Here is a 22,794-nt window from a genome sequence, read left to right as displayed (position 1 = left end):
TTCAGGAACTTTTCTGATGGGAAACATGTGAAAGGAGGATTCAAGAGAGATTGAGCATCAGGGAATGCAAAGGTCAGCCAAGCAGAGCCATGTGAGTTGGCAGAGGTACACAAACCCTAGAGAGCTGTGACAGGCACAGAAACAAAGGGATAAGAAACCAGGTGGGGAGCACCCCCACAAATACAGTGTGTTCGCTATTTCCTTCCCCACACCACAGAGCTGAGTCCTGGCACTACCAGTAATCCATTCCTCATATAACCTGTTTGCTGGAGGAACCTGGCTCCCCAGATACCTTTAGTGACTATTTGTTCTGTTTAACAGTGATGGATTCTTTCCAAGTAGTTAAATTCATGTAAATTGCTACGTTACTTATTTGTCTTGCCCAGCTTTTTTAATCCTAATTAGTTAACTGATCTATTGATTTCCTAGTTAATTTGCTCTTTAGCCAATTGGCCATTTAACAAGTATCTTGCTAATGCAGCTCTTACCCTCCTGATATGTTTATTGACCTTATTAAAACAAGCTTCTTCTCTCCAACTACCACAGGCAATTCCCTGTAATCTAAATGTGCTCCCCTTTCCCATCACAATCTCACTCCATTCCACCGATGTGCTATCTCCTTTCTCTTCCTCCCTGCAGACTCATTAGTGCCAATAACAGCAAACATAGCCAAAGCAGAGAGGGCTCTCCATGACAGCAAGAAGCCAGCCAAGGAGAACCATAAACAAGGACTGGGAGGAACGAGGTACTCTGGTCCTCTGTCAGCTCTGCAGAAAGGAGCTGTGTCCTACAGAACCACGCTGGCATTCTCCCCGCACACTCATCAGCATGGGAGCACTTTCCCAGGGGAAATCGATGTCTTCTGTATGACTGCAGGAAAAAATGCCATTAAAGGACATGGTACTGATGAACCAGTGAAGGTCTAAGAAAATAAGCAAGGCAATGCTAAAGAACATCTTGCTTTAGAACAACTACCAAGCTTGTGGAGCTACAAGCCTATCCTCACATTTCTCCCCCCTACCAGTATCAATCTACTAATCTTTTCTTGTGCACACAGATGTGCAAGATACCCCATACCACTGTTAAAGCCATCCACCCCCTATATATGTGCTACACACTGGTCGGCAAATTACAGAAAAATATCTTAAAATAGTTATTAAGGAACTTAGGGCCACTGGCCAGACATGCCAAAGGGGCACCATTCAATACAGACTAGTTCTGACAGATTAGATCCAGGAGATCCCATTTCTTTCATTTTGGGAATAGATGGAGGATTGATCAATAGTAATAGCCAAAATAAGAGCAGCTAAGCCACAATCTCATCCGTGTTCCAAGTGACCACTTAGTACATAAGAAAAGCCAAACCTAGAACAAGAAGAAACTACAGCTTGTGCAGCCAGCGCCTGATGTCTGCAAGTGGCTGAAAACAAAATGCCATGAGGCAACCCCACTAACAAGACAGTTAAGATGATGTCACCATGACTAGAACAGCACCAAACCATTAAGTGTGCATATAAAAACAGAGAAGATAATCAGGCTCCCAATTCAGTTATCCCTGAAGATAACAGGGACTGCAATTAGAGCCGTTTATTTTACAAACTCCAGAAGAGAGACTCCTGCAGTGTTCACAGGAGAGAATCTTTTGCTCCATTTAGCAGCTAGATCAACACTGCATTTTAGCCTCAAAAACTACAATAATTTTGTTCTCTCTCTAACTGAAATTTGTAAGCTGGTCTCCATTGAGAGGGGATGGTGGCAGATGAAATGCGTCATCCACAGCTGCAGGCTCATCTGCATGGAGAACAGAAGCACTATGAAGGTACACTTAGTCCAAAATAAGAGCATCCACACAGTAAGTTATTACTGCTTTATTACAGCTGTACAATCACATGGTTACCCTCCTCTCTGTGCAGATAACACTGGTACCACACAGGTCATGTACACAGTTTTGCTGGTAAATGATTTCATATCACAGTAAGTTTGGCAATGAGTACATCCTCCAGAGAAGTTTTCTTAAGTGATAACACCTATCTGACATCATAAAAATACATACAGAAGGAAAAGAAAAAAAAATAGCTCAAACAGGGCAGAGGAAGGAGGATGTCAGCAGCCAGATATGTCTGCTAGAAACAGATCGGTTCAGAAAGAAGAAACTGTCCCACATGTGGCTGGTGGTTTAAGGCAGGGGAACTGAGATGCAGCAAGCAGCACAACGGAGCACAGCACCAAGGAGAAAAGGCGAGACCCAAGAGCAGAAAGAGGCAGCAACAGTATCTGCTCAAGAAGCAAGAACACTCTTCAAAAGACATGCAGGATGAACTAGGGAAAGCTAGCTCCACGTCTTGCCTTTGAAGAACATGGCCAAGCTCCTGCTGCTGCTTTAAGAAACTTCAAACCTTGTTACAGGGCAGTACCCACGAACCTCTCACACAAGAGCAGACGAGAAAACTCTGGGCCTATAAATCTCAGCTTTAGGGTGAGGAAAGTAAACTGCCTTAACGGTTCTGGAGAACAAAAGCTATGCTTCGGTCTCCCATCTCCTCATCACTCACCCCCTCAGTTTTCATGTGCCTACAGCCTCCTCCTCCTCCTGGGCAAGGAGGTGTCTGTACTCTGCTCTGCAATGCTGCACCACGTCTTGCATCCAATGACTTGTGGCTTCCTCAGTATTTTACTGCTTCACTCCACCCCCTCAGCAGCACGCACTACTGAGATTTCCTCTTCTCTTTGCATGTCTACACTTGAAAATTCCTTTCCCCAAAATGGGCAAAAATGAAGGGCAACAGCTGTACGGGAGGAGGGTGCAAACACGCCCTGAGATGTACCTAGAGCAGTCACAGTCTCTTATTGTGGGTCTCACTCCACTCCCGAACGGGTGGCACCCTAACCCTGATAATGTATTATTAGATGTGGCCCTAACCATTCAGAGTCTGCTTCAAAACCTATTGAATTCCAAAAACACTAGCACAAGAACAGCCTCATACCTAGAAAGAGCTCTCAAAGAGTCAGGGAAAATTTAACTAGGTAAACAATGCCTTTTATTAAAGGTACTTTCTGCCATGTTCTGCAATGAGGTTCTGGACCCTCTGACTCATCCACCAGAGTCCATGTCCCCTCCTGGCTGCATGCAGGCTACAGTTTTAAAGGTGGGTCCTCTGACAATGGCCTTTAGGCATTTAACAGCCCTGGTTAATGTGTTATCTACAGTCTCCAGCATTGCTGGGCAGAAAAGAAGTACTGTTCTTTTATCAGAAGCCAATTAAACTCCCTTCATTCTTCATACCCATCTGTGGGGCAGGCACAACTCGTCTCTTGGCACAGCTTGGTTTGCTAAGCAGCATTTTAAAGACCTCCCAGCAGCAGATGAAGCCAGAAGCTCTGCTCCCAGGTGGTATGGGGAGGTTCACAGCTCTGCCACGCTTGGTCCATTTGGCACATATTCATCAGACCTACCTGGGAGTTCACAAGACGAATTGTTGTCTTTTGCCCCACATCTTCCTGAAACCCCTTGATAGGAGCCCCGTTGAATCGCAAGACAGCATCGTGACTGTCTGAAAGTAAAAGAGAGTAAAAACCTGTGAGCTAACAACCGGCTTTGGAGTGATAGGAGAGATGTGCAATAAGTTATCTCCCTTCATTTCTAATACACTCTGGCTAGCCCATGGCTTTCCAACTACAAATATCAAGCCAGATTCTATGGAAGCAGTCATTAGTCTAACTTCATGATCACTAAACTTTTAAAAATCCACTTTTTTATACCACAATGCACTGCAAGCTGAGAGTGCAGCCCTAGCATTTGCCCTGCACAGAGGAATGCTGCATCTCCCTCCCTTTTCCTCTTCTTCCTTCCAAACACTCTACCAGGAGACAGACCGATATACAATTAATTTACCACGTGGCTGGCTGCAAACTAAGGAACTAGGAAATAAGTGAGCCAGCATCCTCTCTTGCAGTCTGGAGGCTGACCAGCCTGAGAAACGTGTATAATAACCACAGTGGAAAACAAAGCTGGCTTCAGCCTGCCAGTGTGCCTCCCACGTTACAGAAATAAAACCACCGCTGTGCATTTAACAGGCACAGCTTGTTACACGCCTTGGGATTCACTGCATTTTCCTCTGCTGGCATAATCTCTGAAGACAGCACAGCATTCCTGCAGCATCCTGCTCTGCCTCTGCACAGCCGGCTGTGCTGCTGTAACGGCACAGAGCCAGGCTGCTGCTGTGGCATATATGCCTGGCACCCTGGTTTCTCCATACCTACTGGCTAGATTTGCATAGGAAACCTGTTATGGGACCAGAGGTGTTCAGCTGCTGAGTCCCCACCCAGGGGAGAAAGGCTAACCTGGTGCAGAACTGGGACTTTTTGAGATAATTTTCTTGAAAAGAGAGGTGTTCTCACAAGCAATGCTGGAAGATCAGTGATCACTGGCAGCGAAGACTAGCTTCTCAGCTACTTTATTCTCATGGACACGTGGATCTTGTTTAGAGCCCTTCCAAAGCAACACACAAAACCCAGAAAGGCGATATTTCGAAAAAAAAAAAGTGTCCATGCTGAGAAGCAGTTCTGTAGTTACCACTACAAACCCTTAACTCCACATCCTACCTTGCATCAAGGGAGCACAGGGTTATAATTTTCCCATAGAACTTCAGCCAGCCACCAAGCATTATTATGCCCCAAATTTGCATTTTAAATGGGTGTTTAATGACTGCACAGGCAGAGTAGCTGGCTCTCTGAAGCACTCTGTCTCCAGGTGGTTGTGCTGCACTCATTATCTCCAAGATCAGATTTTTCACTGGCAATTCATAACTTCCAATAACATCAAGAGCCCAGTACAAGAGGAGCTGCCTGTTTACAAACCTCTCCCTGTTCTGCTCTGCCAGCCTCCCTCACATTTACTAATTGCTCATTTGATATCTTAACATGATTACACAGAACAAATACTTCCTGGTCATTTAAGGAATAATAATTCAGCAGTCTATCACGTTCATCCATGCAAATGTCTCATTTTAAGCCAGTCAGATGCAGTAGGTTTTTAGCACCTTCCTCCAAGACAACCATGGCTTTTCCTACATGGCAATACATCAGGTCAAAACTAGGAAGAAAACATGCATAAATACACTCAATACTCCAACAATATTCACCCTGCCCAGCTCAAGGCTGCAAGTGCCCATAACTCTGCAGAATGGCTAGCAGAGATGATGGCCTGAGCAGAAAGGTTAAAGTTTGGGACCCAGGCGTGAGGAACGCAAGCCAGGGATGCCAGCAGGGGTTAACGGCATTAATTATACAGTGACCTTTTCAGCTTCTATCCCTTGTGGTCTGGAACAAACTGGTGTTTCAGCTTTGGGGACAGGCTCATAGACCGTCTGTAGGAACAATGACGTCCTCTCAGCTGTGCTGCGGTTGGAGCAAAGCCCATCGCACTTCTTGGCTGCTCTGATACCAAACCCATGGACTGTGTTATAACACCCCACAGACACCACCCTCAGCTCTCAAGGGTATCTCTTTATGGAGGAGCAAGTGGTTTTATCAGTGTGCTGGAGTCTAACAAACACACCCTTGGGCACACGCCAGCTGTTTCAGGGAGGGTGTTCTACAGAAGGTCACTTCCATGGAAACCTTTAGCTACTGAACTTCAGGAGGCACTTGAACAAGACAAGACAGGTACTCAGAGGAAAAGTCAAGTCTTGACCCACCCTGGACTCAAACACTCCTAACAATTGGAAACAATTACATCAACCAAGTCCCACTGGTAATTCTTACCAGGAGGCAATGTTATTGTAGTTCATACCACCACTATCTTTTTCATCCCATCTTTTATAGCATTTAAATACACTTCAGACTTTCCCACCTCATTTTAGCACATGCCTACCTGCCCTGTGGATCACAGAGGAGTCTGGGGGAGAACATTTAAACAAGTACCAAAACAAATCCCTGACCCTTTCACGAGCATCCAGGAACTGCAATTCTGAAGGCTTTGCCCAAGTTGTCCATGAATAACATATTAAAAGCTATCCACCTACTTGTTTCAGAAGATGGATGCTACTTGCAGTTTAGTGTAGGCCAAAGGGATCTGATCTGACAGACAACTTACAAACACACCAAAGTCTGCAAACTATTTCCACTGGAGAGAAACTCCTAGGCTATAGAACTTCTTCAGTGAAGTTGCAGGTTAGCAAAGTGTGAATCTTGACTGAGCCTCAAACAACAATTAATGAAGAAAGTTGAGAGAACTGCAGGCACATAAGAATTCCCTGCCAGGCACAGAATCCTGAGCTGAAGGTTGGAGAGCTGGTCTGCCCTGCATGCTGCTTTCTTAGAGAGACAAAATGCGTAAGTTATGAAACAATGTAATTTGACTTCATGTTAATGCAAAGATACCAACCTATCTCTTGTCCCAAATGAGATGATTTCAGAGACCCTGCCGAGGACACGACAGCACAGCGACCCAGGCGGCCCACTGTTTCATTGAGGCTTTTCCCTGGCATGTATTGCTGCCATTCAGAGGTATCAAAAGGACCATCCGACCCCTCTATCATGGTAACGTTCACCCTGTCCCGTAGCTGGCAGAGCAGCTTCTCTGGGCTGAGTTTAGCAGTGTTCCTCTTCCCGTTGTACGTCACATTGTACTTGTTCATGGATAAGTAATTTATTCTGACCTTCTGGAGCCTGGGTATGAGATTTCTGGATGAGCTGTCCTTATCCCATACCTTTACAGAGTCTGCCGCTTTCTTTAACTTTTCAGCTGTTCCAGAGGTGCTGCCTTTTACTTTATTGTGGTTACCAAATGATGTTTGGGGTATCTGACCCAATTCACTGACTGCTTCATGGAAAAGGCTCTGTGATTTAAGTGAGGTCCATTTTTCCGAGGTCCTGTGAACCTGCAAATCATCGTTCTCGGTCTTGAAAGGAACATAGTAGCTTCTCCTCGTCTCTCTCCACAGGCACACGGTCAGTGCTACCAGGATCACCACAAGAACACACATCAATTTTTTCAACACATTGATGTGAACCATAGTGTACGGTGCATCCAGATGGGACACTGAACACAGGGCAAGGAGCTGGTCCTGGCGGGGAGGAACACATCTCAGTCAGGGCTGCATGCACAGTCATGTGTATATCTACAGATACAAACATCAGTGTGCGGGTAATGGGAGGGGAGAGGGAAAACACAGGAGTAATTTTAAAATTTCAGGCTGTTTAAAGATCTCATTTGAAAGTCCACCACCTTGAACATCACACAGGAAGACATGAGCTGGCTGTTAGGCATCATATGCTACGTAATAGTGATCTGAGACCACTGCCAACTCAAACTATTTCTCTATTCCCTTCCACAAGTGACAGTCAAGTCTTGTTAGACAGTATCATACCAGTGGGAGGGTAAGTCTCCACTTACCTTCACCTCCCATCCCAGCCAGCTGATATACAAATCCCACCACTAGTATTTCCAGAACCAAGGTCCTACTTGACCATAGGCATGAAGACTAACAAAGCACATAATGAGGCATATAACTGTAGAAATAAAAGCTATGAGTGCACAAACAGCAGGAGTTTCACCAGCCTGGTACCAACACGCTTGGTGAATTCCCAGGGAACTCCTGCACGCCTGCAGTGGGCTGAGGGCTCTCTCAATGTGAAGCCTCACTAAACAGCTGCTGGCAGCCAATTAATCCACAGTAGCATTTGAGGCACATTCAGGTACAGAAATGTACTTTGATAAACACTACTCAAGGTATGTTACTCCTGGAAAAAGCAAAGCCAGATCCCATTATGCTGCATAACCTGTCCTCTTTTGCACTGCCTCATATTAGCAGACCCCTCCAGCTCCTGTCTTGTTATAAAAGGGGGCAAGTCAATAGGAGGAGTGCCCGAAGGGCAGCTCAACCTAAGCAGCACAAGGAGGTGGTGAAGGAAATATATACTGAGGCATAAACGCCTCGTGAGTGACAAAAGCAACCAGAGAAGACCGGAGGGCAGCTGCTTGTGTCCCTGTGTGGCTGCTCCAGGATGTGACCAAGGACACCGGAGTGGTATAGAGATGCAGGTGCCCCAGTGCTCCTCAGGAGACAAACACATGCAGATCATCACCCATCCTAGAGAGAGCTTAAGGACAACTCTCTCCTTGGGAAACTTGCCGAAAGCAAGCTCTGCTACTGCGAAGTTACTGAGCTACTGACACGATACCTGGCAATATAGCAGAAGCTCTCCAGCTCAGGTCATTTCTGGCTGTTTGCAGATTCTCTTCCGAGGGTTTAAGCAGGACATCTCAAAACACAACAGTTCTGTGATGCACTGAAGAGTTCAAGAAACAACTGCAAAAAAAAAAGAGAGAGAGAAAAAAAACTATTATGGCAGAACTCTGCAGTCCCAGAAAAGCTGTTACACAGGCATGGAAGGGCCAGCAGCAAACATATTAACACCACATAAGCTCTTTACACGCTCAAATGCCCACTCAAAATGGGCATCTTCCTTCTTAGTCTAAACTCTACTCTCAGCTAAAGCAGGAACCCCTTTGCAGGCTTTGGGCTCTATGCTCCGGTCAGACTGACAGCCTTCTCCATGGAGAACACTCTGAGCAGTGGATATACCCATAACACAGCAAAGGAAAAATCTCAATGCTGATGCTTAACACAATGAACACGGAAAGGAAAGACAAAGCTAACTTTTCTTAGGGAAATACCTTATTTTTGGAGCAAGTGAGTCATATGAAAAGTTCTACCTTAACCCACAGCTCTTCACCCTCCAACCACACTTTGTGCAGCCCCCAACCTGTCTTTATTCACACTGTATTTCTTTACACAAGATGAGGGCCTGACTTACAGGAAACTCAACTAAGGCCTCCCACACAGGCAGAACAGAGCCTCCACACCACTGCCCCACGGCGCAAAGTTCTTCACTTCGGGCCCCTCTCCTGAGGGATTTCCAGGTGCAGGTGACAGCAGGGGCATCTCAGTACCATCAGCTTTGGTTTCCCATGGCTAGGATAATCTGGAGCGGCAGGTTCATTGAGGCAGAACAACCTTGCAGCTCACTGCAAGATCCTGCTGGCACACTCCTCCCCATGCCGAAAAGCAGCGGATGCCCAACAAGTCACAACACCTCCTCTCCTCCCCAGGCCACACACAGGAACCTGGACAACTCACCTTCAGGACCCAGCCCAAGGTGATCCCCACCTCTGATGACTGTGCATCCTGCTACAATGTGAACAGTCACTTTGCTTCAATTTGTAACTCGAGAAAGTGGGTTCTACAAGCAAATACATTTTAGCAGAGCCACACCATTTTAAGGTACCTTTTGTTCACCACGGATTCACTGCAGTTCAGTTTATTTCTACTACTTCACATGATACGATTTTATGTCATTTGCACAAGTAGTGTCCTAACACAAAGTCCCTCCCAAACATTCTGCCACCAAACCTTTTTGGTGGAGCACAAAGGCAGCTGCTCTTCCAGATACGGCAGGACAGTCCTCAGTGGGCTCTCTTTCCACACCTTTAATGCGTAAGTAATTTGTGTGGACTTCTGAATGGCAGTAGCTAGCACCAACGTGCTCTTCAGGAGGTGATGGAAACTTAGCACCTACACGCAGCACAAGGTGTCAGCTATGAATACTAAAAAAGAAAGGACAAAAGAAAAACAATCCCCCAAACCTACGAAAATACTTAAATAGCTGCTGCTTTCTTGAAACTTACAGCCGGACACGGCTGTGAGGTGCAGCGCTGGCAGGCTGAGCCCATATAGCAAGCCCTCCAAGAATAAATTAATCCTGTGTGGAGAACAAGTAAGTGATGCAGTATCTTCAAGACAGTCAGAGAATTATATCATCTCCACGCACTCTTATACTTAACCTTTGCTGTCCAAGTATCGCACTGGGCTCAGGTCTTAATCATCAAAGCACAGAAGAGCGCGAAAGTCCTGCTGCCTCCCACATCCCAGGCGCTGCCATCCACCCCGGAGCTGCAGCCAGCAGTGCCCGGGAGAGAACACCAGCAATCCCCGCTTCCACAACCCACAGCAGACTCACCCTAAAACTGCTAACAACAGTGTCTTTACCTCATTAAACAAAAAGTCTGTCAAGCCTTTACCTGTCTCCTATAGCGACCGACAGCGGATACACAGATAAACCACATAGGTACGGACAAAGGTATGAATATATTTCTCTTCCAGTAAAAGCACACAGCTTCCAAAAAGCTGTGTCATCAGCTGTACCAATGCCCAACCTCTGCACATTTGTTTAAATACCTCTTGAAACCACTCTCATTTCCCAAACAGCCTGAGGCAATGAACTCTGTAATCGCACACCACACAGAGACAACCGCTCCTCTCCTGGCTTCACACCGGCAAACCCAATCGCACCGACAGTAATCCTGCTGCTGTTGCTGTCTGTATATACTTCGTGGTTGCACCACCTCTCCTAACACTCTGCTTTCCCCATTGGTTGCTTTTCCAAGCCGAATCCTGCTTGTTCCGACGACTCCTTGCACAGCAGCTTTTCCACACCTCTGACTCTCTCGGTCAGCTTCCCCAGGACCGTTTGAGCCAGTGAGGATCCCTGCAGGCCAGCACACCAGGACACCCCAGCCGCACTCGCTCAGGCCATGTGGTCTGGCAGCAACGTAACAACGGGGCTGTTTTGTTCTTCTTCCAAAAACTTCCTCCACTTCTGTTTCCCTTCCTGACCACTTCTAAGACCTGAGCTCTAAGCTGTTGGTAATGACTTTGGGATATTTTGCAAGCAGTACTGACTCACTAGGAGTTCTCCCAGCACGGGGCGGAGGGGCAGGAATAAAATATGACTAAAGAGCATTACTCTACCCCTGCCAGCACAGGTTGCCTTTGCTGTTGTGCTGCCCAGCCACGCAGGATCGCCGGACCCCTTTGCAGCTGCTCAGTGCTTCCTCTGGCCCCGGCAGCCCTCTGAAGTCAAAGCCAGCCAAGCCCATCACCTAACGCCCTTCCTCCTCACCGTTGCAGATCCGTTATCACCGCTCAACAGCGGAGATCTCAGACAAAATCCTTGTGGGACTTGTGTGATGTTGTGAAACCTGACCAGTTTGTTGCCTAGCCGCCAGGCAGTCACTAATCCAGGACAGGAACTTTCTCATCCCACAACAGCTTAGGCTTTTTCTAAGGCTCTTGGTGAGCAATCTCACCAAAAACTTGAAAATTCAGGCATACTGTTTTCCCCTCTCTAGGCTTGCTAGCTTCTGAAAATGAGAGAAGAGGAATCAAGCAGATAGATTTGATATGTGACTGTCTTCTGCAAACAGATGATTAGACTTCTCCATCCATTCTTACGCATTTTACACATGGTAGTTACTTTTATTCTGTTTACTGGTCTGAAGCAACAGGCCCAGCAGAGTGAGTCCCTCTGAAACAGAGCAAACCCAGCACCATGTCTGCCTCCTTCCATTTTTCTGGGTCAGAGCCTGAAGTGAACAGGTCCCACGCTGCAGTAACTCAGGATTTCCAAACCTGACCTCCCTAAAACTGCTGGTGCAGACCAGTTGTCTCCAAAAGGTTTGGCAATCAGGTCAAATAATACCTTTAATTTATGCTATAATTTCAGAAATCCAACCCTCAGGGATGGGCACATGCAGGGATCAGATCCACCTGTTCTACAATGTCTTTCCTTGGTCCCTCCATTCATACATCAACATCATTCACCCACAGTTTTCTTGCCTCTGATGTATGCACAAATGCTTTTTACTGTAGAAAGCTGTTCCTCAGTCCTTTTTTTGGGGTAATGTGATAACGATTTCATATTCAAACTTAGAGCATTTTCATTTCCTTCCAGGTTTCCTTCATTTATGCATTTCAATCTGTATCCACAACTGTGCCATGACCTAAATATAATACAAAGCACTAAAGCTTCATTTCTAGCTTTTGCTGGTGTTATTTTTGAATGTTTTTATGCTCCCCCATCTGAAAACTTTATACTTCAACTACATCTTTTTATTCTTTTTTTAGTTCATTTTCTCTCAGTATTAACCCGTTCTTCCAGCCAGCACCCCCTGTAAAGCGCCTGTGAAGAGAGCAGTGGCTGGCAGCAGGGGCAGAATGAGTTCACGTGAAAGTGTGTGAAGGGGAAAGACATGGAGGTGTGCGGTAGGAATCCCTCCATTCAAAATAAAATAACATACCTAAGGAAACTGAAGTGGAAAAAACCTGAGATTTGAAAAGTAATCTTGAATTTGCATTCACTCTTAAAATTCCCTACTCCTGTACTGGGAGAAAAAAATTCTCAAGAAAATTACCGGTTTTAAATAAACCATGATCATGCCATTTTGCAAATGAAGCAGTTGTATTTTTCATATATTCAATACATCAGATGAAACACAGTGATAGATTTATTAAAGCTAAAGATCTGTCCCTCTGGAACTGAGTTTCAGAAGATCTCTCTGATATTTTATTCAGTCTGGCCTGTTAATTCAACTGCGTGTATTTCAATTTTGTAAATATATAAACAGGGAAAACTCGCAGCAACTCTTGTTTTTGTTTTTGGGTTTTTTTTTTTCTAAAATATAAGTGTGCAGTGATAATAAAACATCTGTTAAGCCACACACTTAAGTACGTACTTCCAATGCCACCAAATAGAACACGAACCAAAAAAAGTGGAGAATGAGGAATTTTTTTGTGGAGAATGAGACAAAAAAAGGTGTTTTAAGTGAGGAAGATGGTTATATTCCCAACAGTGCACTGAGGAACAGCTATACAAGTCACTTGCTAATCAAATAAATCATTCTATTAGCCTTGACTGCATTAAAGAAAAAAAATCTCTGCATTTGCCAGAAAAAATATGCTGCTGCCTCTGCTGAAAAAAACTTCCAGGAAAATGGAGAGGCAGATTTAAGGGGGGAGGCACAGATGAAAAAGTTTAAGCATGTGTTTCATTTTGGTCTTGCATTGTCAACAAACACTGGGATTTAATAAAGGTAGAAGCCTTGATTTCTGGCTGTGTCAGCCCTTTATTCCCCCTCTTTTCTGAGGTCTCGTGTTGTTTTTGGAGGGTGGCTCTGCACAGCAGTGCACAGCCCTAATTAAAAAGCAGCAATTTTGCTTTTGCTCACTGCAGATGCTCTGCCAGGCACCTGCAGAACCACAGTGTCACCATCAGCCACCCAGACCCACGGCAAGAGGTGACTCACGCTGTCCTGGCTCCCCAGCTCCAGCCCGCACAGCACCAGGACACGGTCTTAAAGTGCACGTTTGGAGCTGTCGGAGCTCAGCTCTAATAATCCACTTTACATTAGCAAGTATGACATATGCGATGACAAATCTGCTCCAGGGCACCTGAACCAGGCAGCCCATGCAGTTAATGACACGCCAGCGGCTCTGGCTGCAGCAAGCAGCAGGATGCCCAATGGCATCCACGGAGCTGAGGAGCAGCTTTCCCAAGATGTGAGCTTCTGTTTGCTGGTGTGTTCCTGTCCAGGCCAGGAGTGAACACAAAAACACACATACAGGGACCATCTCCAACAACACTGTATTATGATAATTAGGAAGGGAGGGCTTCAACAAACAGTGTCACAGCACAGCCACACTGCTCTGACAGCTGGTGTCTGTCAAAGGGATGGTCTTCCTGTCCCGCTGCCTGCCTGTTCAGAGACTGGCATCCACAGAAGGATGACCTTCAGCTCTGACAAGTGTATCACATTACCCCCTTTCGCTCCAACACTGTCAGGAAAGTGGTGAACATCAAAAAGTGTATCTTCGCCTTCTGCAAAGCCAGAAGCTCTTGCCATCACCCTGGACCAGCAGTAAGAGTCCCTAACCCTGCTGGCTCAGGGAGAAATTGGCTGCTGCAGGGTCCTTTGCAGACACATGAAGGTGGAAGGACAATTTAACTCTCAGGATGGGAAAAAATAATTATCAAGGTATGCCATGGTGCAGAAAACCACATATATGTTCCCTGCTTGGTGGGTTACTCACCCAGAGGGATGGCATGTTTATGAGATCCAGAACAGGACCAAGCTCTCAGTTTGTGTGACCAGCACCTCCCCATCACAAAACCCTGCTTCCTACCCCACAGACAGATATCTGTTGATATCTGCTGTGTGGGGTGCCAGCTGTGTGGGGTGCCAGCATGCCCCAGGCAAGCCCTGGGCTCCGGCTGCATGTTCCTGCTGTGATGTGGTCAGCCAGACACCATGGGAGCTTTCAGAACACGGCCCAACACAAAAGCCATTTCATGATGGGCACATGCCCATGGGAGCCTCACCAGTAAGATATTTGTAGACCACTGCTGGTAACAAACCTTTTCAGTTTTTAAGATTGCCAGTTTCATGTTCAAAAGAGAAAAAGTGCATCATACCATGCACAAACAGCACCAATTCTCAAAAGCTCTGCTTCTCCTCCCAGACCCTCCAGCATCATGACTTCACAAGTGAGGTTTTCATTATCAGTCAGTTTTATCATAACCGTTCCTACACTGAAGCCAACAGTAAAAATTCCCCCTCCTCAGTTTTAAAAACCAGGGTGTGATAACTCACTTCGGACTATTTACTTTACATGGAACATTACACCTTTGGATCAAACAAATCACTTCTTTGTTCCTCCTGCAATAATGTGTTTCTCTAAGATGTTTATCTTTTGAAGTGAGAGTGGAGCGCTTCTTTATTTTAAATTAGCAGCATGTGCCAGGTCAACACTTAATGCCTCTGAAAATATCCCTGCATGCAGAGACACGTAACTGGTATTCCATGGCCTCAGGACAATAAATATACTTTGTGCCAGCTGCAGCTATACTACCCTTCAGGATAATATTCTCTGACACCAGCCGTTTGCAGCTGGGCGTGATGTCTTTCCATCTCCTCAAGGACAATGCAATAACTCTTTAAGACTTGCTCAGAGAAGAATCTAATTCAGTTTCAACTAAGGGAAATAAACTTGCACGACTGTGCACCCAGCACTGCTAGTTTTGGGTCTGGCAGCACTATTTGGTTCTTTTCTTCATACCTAGAGCTCATCCCTGTCGGGGATGGCAGGGCTGGCGCTCAAGAGCAGCACTCCACCACCCCGACTTCACTGCAGGTCTGACATAAAATGGGAGTTCTGGCCACTGACTTCAGAAAGCACTATTCAAACCCCTCTCTGTTAAAAAAAAAACCACTTCTAGCATTACATTTAAAATAGACTGGTTTTCCCTGAGAAATCCATACTTCATAACATATGAGAGACATACAGATATCAAGAATTTCCATCAGAAGGTATCAGGTGCTGAGAAAAAAGGCACATCCTGACAGCAATACAGAGAATTTTAGAATGGACATCTATTAGAGTCCATCAAATCCAACAACTGTCATAGAAATTGTAAGAAAAAGTATTTAACAGGCACTTCAATTACTTATCTGGCAAAAATCAGAATAGTTCCTCTTTCTATGCAAGGAACTTGAGGCACAGAATACAAATGGAAACATCAAAATCACTTTTAACTATTTTGTCAGAAAAAGGGGGTGGGGAAAAAAAAACAACACACGTTACAATAACAATGTTTTTCCACAAACCAAAAATACTTGCTTTCACTCTCCGTAGCCACAGTGTTCAGTAAGCTAAATTGATACCATTTCTGCCACACATCATTTGTTCCACTAGTTAAACCAAGACTGACATGACCAGAGGAAAGCCAGGTTTAACCCAGCAGAAGCTTTCAAGGAAGCCCCCCTGGTCCAAGTTCAGTGCCAGGCTGCAGCAGAGCAGCTGAGGCAGCAGATACACAGGAATCCAAATACCCCGAGGTCTCAGATATCACTCATTGCTGAGGCAGCAGCCAGGTTCTCTGAAGTCAAAATATTTGCAGTAGCAGATGTCAAACATGCATTTTGCCAAGACACATCAGTGAGTCACCTCCTCACACAGGGAGCTCATGGCCTGGCCGGACTTCATAAAATCATTTTGGTTGGAAGAGACCCTCAACATCATCAAGTCCAACCATAAACCTAATTCAGACTAACCTTAACCATACATTAACCTAAGACATTAATAACAGTAAGTGCTGCCCTGGTTTTTAAATAAAAGTCTGATTTATTTATCTGGTACCACTGTCCCCTTGTGGTATCATTTCAAATGTATCTACCATCAATAAGCTCACAAAAGCATCCTCAGGAAAGTGACCTTGCTGGAATAAAATTCAATTTTATTAGTCATAGGCAATATAAAAGCAAAGCACAAATCTGGGTGCCTATATATATTTAAAGAGCTTAAGACATTCCTCCTCCCTCAAAGTTTCACATATGTATTTATAAAAACCATTCATGAAACCTTCCTGGTAAAGCCTTCATTTAAAACCTCCTTGCTATTTTCTTCCCTCAGCATCCCCCTAGATGCTCAGGAAAGGAAAACAGGTTCAGTGGTTCCTCCTACCCAGAGAATACTTCGCAAGAGCAAACAGGCGTCTCTCAAAACAGTATGCAGTGCCCACTTTTTGGTGGGAATGGAGGACCTGGTACAGACTTGCACCAGCTCCAGCTGCAAGATCCCAAACAGAGCATGCCACACATCTGGCAGCTCCATGGTGCCAGGTACAACCTATCCAAAGAATTCCTGTTTTCTTCCCCACTTGCACACCCTGTCAGCATCTCAGTGATGGATCTGTGAGGTAATGGGCATGGCATCAAGTGATCTGAAGTGCAACAAATCTACACAGTTGCTGGAGGGAGGAAAACACCACGCTTGTGAAATGGAAACACATTTAAAGGTTACTGAAGTTCAACGAAGCCAAAAAGGCAATAAGGGCCATTTTACTGTCTCTCCACTCTAATAACTCTAAGTGGTTTTAGTCTGCTCATTCCCCTATCAGAAAACCAGGTGTAAAGCCTGGAAAGCACTACCCAGCTCTTGTCCCCAGATACATCATTCGCTTCCTACAGTCGGCACTTCAGAAACAAGTCTGGCAGCAGAGCTTGCAGATGGCAACTACATGGATCCATCATGAATCTGAACCTCCCCTTGAAGCAGCCTGCTCTCTCCCCTCTGGTATTTAAGGCCACAGAAATTTCATGCACATGGGAGTTTGCACCTCCACTACAAAGGATGCCAACCCACGCTGCCAGCCCCGTGGCACCGCCTTACTGGCACCAGCAGACCCGAGTTACTGGCACGACAGAGACGGGCTGAGCGTGCAGGGCTTGCTGCACAGCGCCCAACCCGCTGCACAACGCAGAGAACAGGCTGGCTGGGAAAGTGGAAAAAAAAGCAAGATATCCAATGAATCTCAGCACAAATGTGTTTTTCATCAAAGCCAGGTAGCAACTTACAGCACGGAGGAAGAGATCTAGACAGATAATTCCAACAAAAACATAACTTTCTCCCTAAAGGAGTGAAGGAGGCCCCAGACGTTTTTGTACCTCCTCCATTCAGTATTGGCTCTCATACTGCTTTTAGCACAGTGTGTTTCAGCAGTCTTAGAGAGCTCCTGTATGGCCTAAAAAAAACCTCCCTGAGCCTCTCAGAGCAATGAAAGGCCCCTGTCTCCCGTTAGGACCAGCACTTCGCTGGAAGAAGACATGAGATATGGGAGGAGGGATGAGATAGGGGAGGAGGATGTTATTGCCAAGAGCTCAACTCCTGCACACGAGCACGCAGCTCCACTCAGTGCCACCTGGCCATGAAGACACCAGATGACTTCTTTTGTGAACGAAACTCCCCCCAAAACATAGAAGTCAGGCACCTGTCACCCCTAGAACAGATGGTTTCGGAAGAGGCCATTCTCAACCACTGACAATTTCCATTACTGTTTACAACACTCCGCTCCTCACCTCCCCACCTTGTTTTCTAAACATAATTGCCGAAAATGGAGCCATTTCCTAGCACACGAGAGCTGGAGGGCCCTGAGATGAGCACACATGTAACAGCATTAACTCGCAGAGTTGATGCCCAAGAGAAACCCAAGTTTATCCGTTCTGCCATTTTTCTTTTTATAACTTCACCAATTGGTTCTGTTTAAATATCGAAGCTCAAAAAAGAACATGTAAGCACATGATGGGACAGTGTGCTTCTTACGACTTCTGTTGGTGTCCTGCTGCTGCAAAATGCAGTAACCCAAGTAGCTGGTGCAACCACTAAATGTTAGACTATTATTGGAAAACTTCTTTTTGTTGGGTTTCGCCTGACTCAAGCACTCTTCAATCAGAAACTGCTTCCCAGTATGGACAGAAACATGGTATGTGCAGGGGCGATCAGGAGGTCAGCTTCAATGGCACAATACTGACCCAAACTGCATCACTGAAGCAGATGCCCTCAGTTTCAATGTTAATCAAATCTACACTGCACCGCTCTCACTCAGGAAGCTTAATCCCCAAACCCACCCAATTCTTTCAAGTACCATCTCAATAGCCCAGACACAGAAGTCCAAAGTGCTTTGCTGGGGCTTCCCCCACCCCAAACAAAGAAATTGAGATGCAGTATCAAACACTTGATATTCGGTTGAAATGAACCTTTACAGACCAGAGAGAAGGTGCAGAACACTGCAGAACTTGTCTCAGAGATGAGGCTATGCAGCAAACACTATTTACAGTTATCTCTTACAATTATGTGCCTCAATGGACTACACAGGTCAGTACAAGTGCCCAAACAATCCACATCCCAGCAGCAGACACACATCTGAGCAGACAAGGAACCTGCCAAAATCCAGCTGAGATGTTCTACATGCATGGCGGTGACTGCCAGCTGCTGGGGTGACGCACAGGATGCACAGGGGGGACACCAAGCCCAACCACTTTAGAGCGAAACCAGCGTGTTTCCACCCAGCAGAGACTTCACACACCGTGACACCCTGCAGGGTGCTCAGGACTGCAAGGGTGGTCTTGTGCCACCACCAGCACATGCCCAGTTTACCTGAGACAAGCCATTTCTTCCTGCTGCTCAACATCTGACCCAAGCTCAGAGTAGAAAAGTACTGGGCTTAAAGTGCACTGAACTTTAAACAAGGCTGACTTTTGATCTGACTCAGATCAAGCTTTAGGTTAAAAGTTACTCATTCATTGTATTTAAACAAATCTGCCTACTTTTACTCTGGTATGCCTTTAAGTCACAAGTTTTCAAGTTTTTTTATTTGGGAATCACACTGTAGTCTTGTGGGAGCAGATCCTACATGACCCTTTGTCTCCACTTTCCTCCCTCTCCTTGCCGAAGGGATCCTTACCTGCAGAGTCCCTCGCGCTCTGCTCCAGCATCTCCCCCTCCAGCTTCCCAGGATGGGAGCTCAGCTGTGACCACACCACACGTTAAGCTTGCACAGGCACCTGAAGGTACACAGTCCTGGCCATCCTGGGCTCTCCTGCACACCATTTCTCTTCCATCCTCACACCATCATACCAGCAGCCCCTGAGGCAAAACTGCCAGAGAACCCCCAAGCCCTGGGTATGCTGGTTAGAGTATCCCCTGTCATGTAGAAGGAGCTGCAGTGCTCCAATTTCAAAGCAAAGAAAAACAACAGAAGCCTTGCAAAGCCCTCTCATGCTATTTCAGGATTATTAACTTGCATTTCACTGGTGGTTTTGCTCTTTTTTTTATTTTCAAGAATCAGGCCAATTAAGCTAAGGTTCTCCTGCTTACACTGAAGTGTGTATCTCCCTACAATATATAACAAATACATATATGTTTGTACTTCTATATCTATTTCTACCTATTTTTAACTTAATTAATAATGCATCCAGGATACCAACAAGGAATTGATATTGCTGAAATAAAAGCTTTTTTATAAGCTGTCCAACACACATATAGGTCAGAGTTGTATGTTGTCAAGGGAAATTACTTTTACAAGTCATCTTCTCTGAATTTTTCTTCCTCCTTCTGAAGTTATTACACATAGAAAACACTACTTTTAAAAAGTGTATCAGTCTGATGGATATTTTCTGAAGTCTGTTAGGAACAATAATTTTCAATTTTTTTCCCCAAAACACAAGCGTAAAATTTATAAGCCTGCAGTGGATATTAGGTTCCTCTCATTTTGGGTTGTGTATAAAGCCTTATCTTGTCTGGATCTCCACAAGGCTTTATCTATAACCATCTTGAACAAGATGGAACATCAGTGCTTCAGAAACAAACACACTTGCAGCTAATGTGTGCAGCTAACCTCCTGTGCCCTTTTTAGAAGGTCTTTAAAATACAACCAAACATCAGAGCCCTTTCAGAGATCTTGGCAGGTTACAGCCCAAAGAGGTGACAAACTGTTCGCGTGAGAGCAAGGAAACAGAGCGGAAATTTCCCACACGCCTGTCGAGAGGCGCCGGCTCCCCCGAACCCTTTGACTTGGCCGGGCGCTGCTGCTGCTGGAGATGAAAGCCCAGCGCTCTGCACCATCTGATCAAACCCTCGCACGGCAGCACTGGTGGTTAGCGCCTGGCAAAACCGCTCCTCTGACTGCAGTTGTACTTAAAAGAGCTGTTTTCAACAGATCAAGGATGCACAGCACAGCACAGCATGGAGAGGGGAGGAGGGTCAGAGATGGATATACATGTTACCCATGAAGAATTGGTGCCTTCCTACTGTGTCTGCATCTTCAGGACTCTCCTCTTCCTCTTGGGAAATCCTCCCTATTGCTCTTCACAGCCCTTCCAGCATCAGCACTGCATGAGCAGACACTCTAGATTCTGTGGCCTTTCCCCACAAGAGTGGTGGCAGGCAGCTGCTCTCCTGCCTTGGCAAGATCCATATCCTACCTCCAGTCCTCTTCAAATCTTCCTTGTTGGAAGTCCTTTCTTCATCTGCGTTTTCTGTCAGCTTTTCTCCCAGATCCCCTGTGTGCAGAGCTGTTCTGGGCTTGTGTTCTCTGCTCGCCAAGATGTTTCAGAGCTATGTCCCACAGGATGCTTCAAGTGCAAAGTAATGTCTGAGATGGGTGTCTTCTTGCCATAATGTATCACAGCACGGACCTCATGCATGTAAGACAGCAGAAGCCCTTGATCATACAGGAACAGGCTGATAGCGGAGTGGCTGCAGAGCCACACGTGCCAGCAGCCAACTCCTGATAGAGAAAGCTGCCCCAAACTGATAGCGCTGGTGGGACCACCTCCAAAGCATGTGCAAAACTGCAGCGAAAACAAGCAGACGGGCTGGCACCACAGTTCAGCATCAAGTCTGCAGAATTAATTACTCTGTTAATCTTACACAATACGATTACATACACATCATCCTATTATAATTAAAGGGAACTGTGTTTTAGTGTGTGGTCCAAGGCTTTACTGAGCATGCTCCACTGGTCTGGACACCCACCTTGGAGAACAGTTGCTAAACCTGGATGCAACACACCAAAACACGTCCCAGTCCTTCTCTCCTCCACCTTTGACCATCTAGACTCGCCACATCAGCAGTCCCTCTTGTCCAACAGGCAGACTCTGCTCAGCCACCAGTCCCTTTCTATAGAAGCAGCAGTCAGAAGCTCCCACACAGCTACATGGAGCACTGGAGGGGGGGAAGGGGTGTGTGTGCCTATTTTTGGTTTTACTTCCCTATTTCAGACATGTCCAAAAGGAGGAAAGAGAAAAGGTCCTATTCCATTTCAGATATTAACATATTAAACAGCGTAACTGCTGACAAGAGGGTTGGGCAGACAGAGATACAAATACATCACTTTGCTGGTTTTCAAATATTCAACACCCCCAGCAGCCTTTGCATATTACAAGCCAGGTTTAACCAGGTTTCCTAGCCTGAAACCGTATTTTGTAACAGGGGACTGGGCTTGGCTGTTCAACAGGAAGGCTTCCGAGCATTTCAAAAGGGGCTGAAGATTTTGTCCTGGCACAAATGGAAAGTAACTCTTCAGTTCAGTGTTAGCAAAGCACATTAAGAGAAGGAATATCTCTGCACTAAGGGTGAGCCTGTGCTTGACAGGTTGGCTTGGCCTTGGATTTCAGCTGTCCCAAAGTCTGGCATCCAACCAAGGCCAAAATAACAGTAATACATCACTGCTGCCTGCCTGTACTTTGAACCTGCACACAGAGCTGTCCCATGCCTCCACACCTCCCAGGAGAGGTTGACTACACGAGATCCTGCTATCTCCCCAGCCCACCTGAGGTCACACCGCAAGACACATCCTTGTCCAGTGAGCAGATGATTTCTACAGAGGAACAAAGAAGAAAAACAAAACTAAACCCCACCTTTGTCTCAAAAAAAAAAAAAAAAAAAAAAGTTGTACAGGGGTGGAGCTCCGTTGCTGACCTGCTTTTTGATTCTCTATTCTATACCCAAATCCTGTAACAGAAGTCAAGCTGACTCCAGCTTAGCTTCCTTCTTTCCCCATGAAAAGAGCAGCTGTCAAAGATGCCCAAGGCAATGTGCCACACTTTTTCTTTTCCACTCACCTACCTCCAGCCAGCACTCCCCAGGCCCCATACTGCTCCATCTTGACATCCATGCAAATTCTGGCTGCTCTCTGCCCTCTTTGGGGATGGAAATCCAGCAGCCCCCCAGGCAGGCAGGCTGCTGGAGCTCCACCAGCTCAGCCCAAGTGTTCCAGTTTGCAACGCTAAATGTAATACAACACTGGGAGGGAGAAGCATTCCTCGGGCAGAGAGGAAGAAAGGGTAGTGCATTTTCCATATTAAAGATTCAGGTTTTAAGCAGAGAGGCGAGATTAGCATGTTTCCAGCAGAGGAGGAGGTGAGGAGCAACATCTGGCACTCGATGCCAGCAAGTTAAGGATTTAAAGCAGCAGCTATACGTTTAGGTCTTCCCAAACCTTCTTCACACATGAAAACAGGCATAAACCCAGTACTGCTGTTTGTAGTCACCTCTAAAAATGCCCCCTGCCAAGTTTGCTTCCCCTTGCACAAGGGAACAGGGACTCCAGCAGCAC

General features: G+C 45.9%; 1 protein-coding gene across 2 annotated transcripts in view; it reads right to left on the bottom strand.

Annotated features, from left to right (window-relative positions):
• ST6GAL1 (ST6 beta-galactoside alpha-2,6-sialyltransferase 1) overlaps positions 1 to 22,794 on the bottom strand; it is a 43,446-nt gene that overhangs the window by 5,930 nt on the left and 14,722 nt on the right. For both annotated transcript variants that reach the window (XM_065844926.2, XM_065844925.2), the window contains 3 exons: positions 8,185 to 8,312; positions 6,386 to 7,067; positions 3,454 to 3,551 (listed from right to left, as the gene is read on the bottom strand). In XM_065844926.2, the coding sequence (XP_065700998.1) occupies positions 3,454 to 3,551; positions 6,386 to 7,016 (729 nt within the window). In that variant the 5' untranslated portion in view covers positions 7,017 to 7,067; positions 8,185 to 8,312. The remainder of the gene's footprint in view (positions 1 to 3,453; positions 3,552 to 6,385; positions 7,068 to 8,184; positions 8,313 to 22,794) is intronic.

This window comes from Patagioenas fasciata, chromosome 9, assembly GCF_037038585.1.
Source record: "Patagioenas fasciata isolate bPatFas1 chromosome 9, bPatFas1.hap1, whole genome shotgun sequence".
Lineage (NCBI taxonomy): Eukaryota > Metazoa > Chordata > Aves > Columbiformes > Columbidae > Patagioenas > Patagioenas fasciata.
The sequence above is the reverse complement of the archived record's forward strand: the minus strand, read 5'-3'. Positions and strand labels throughout refer to the sequence as shown.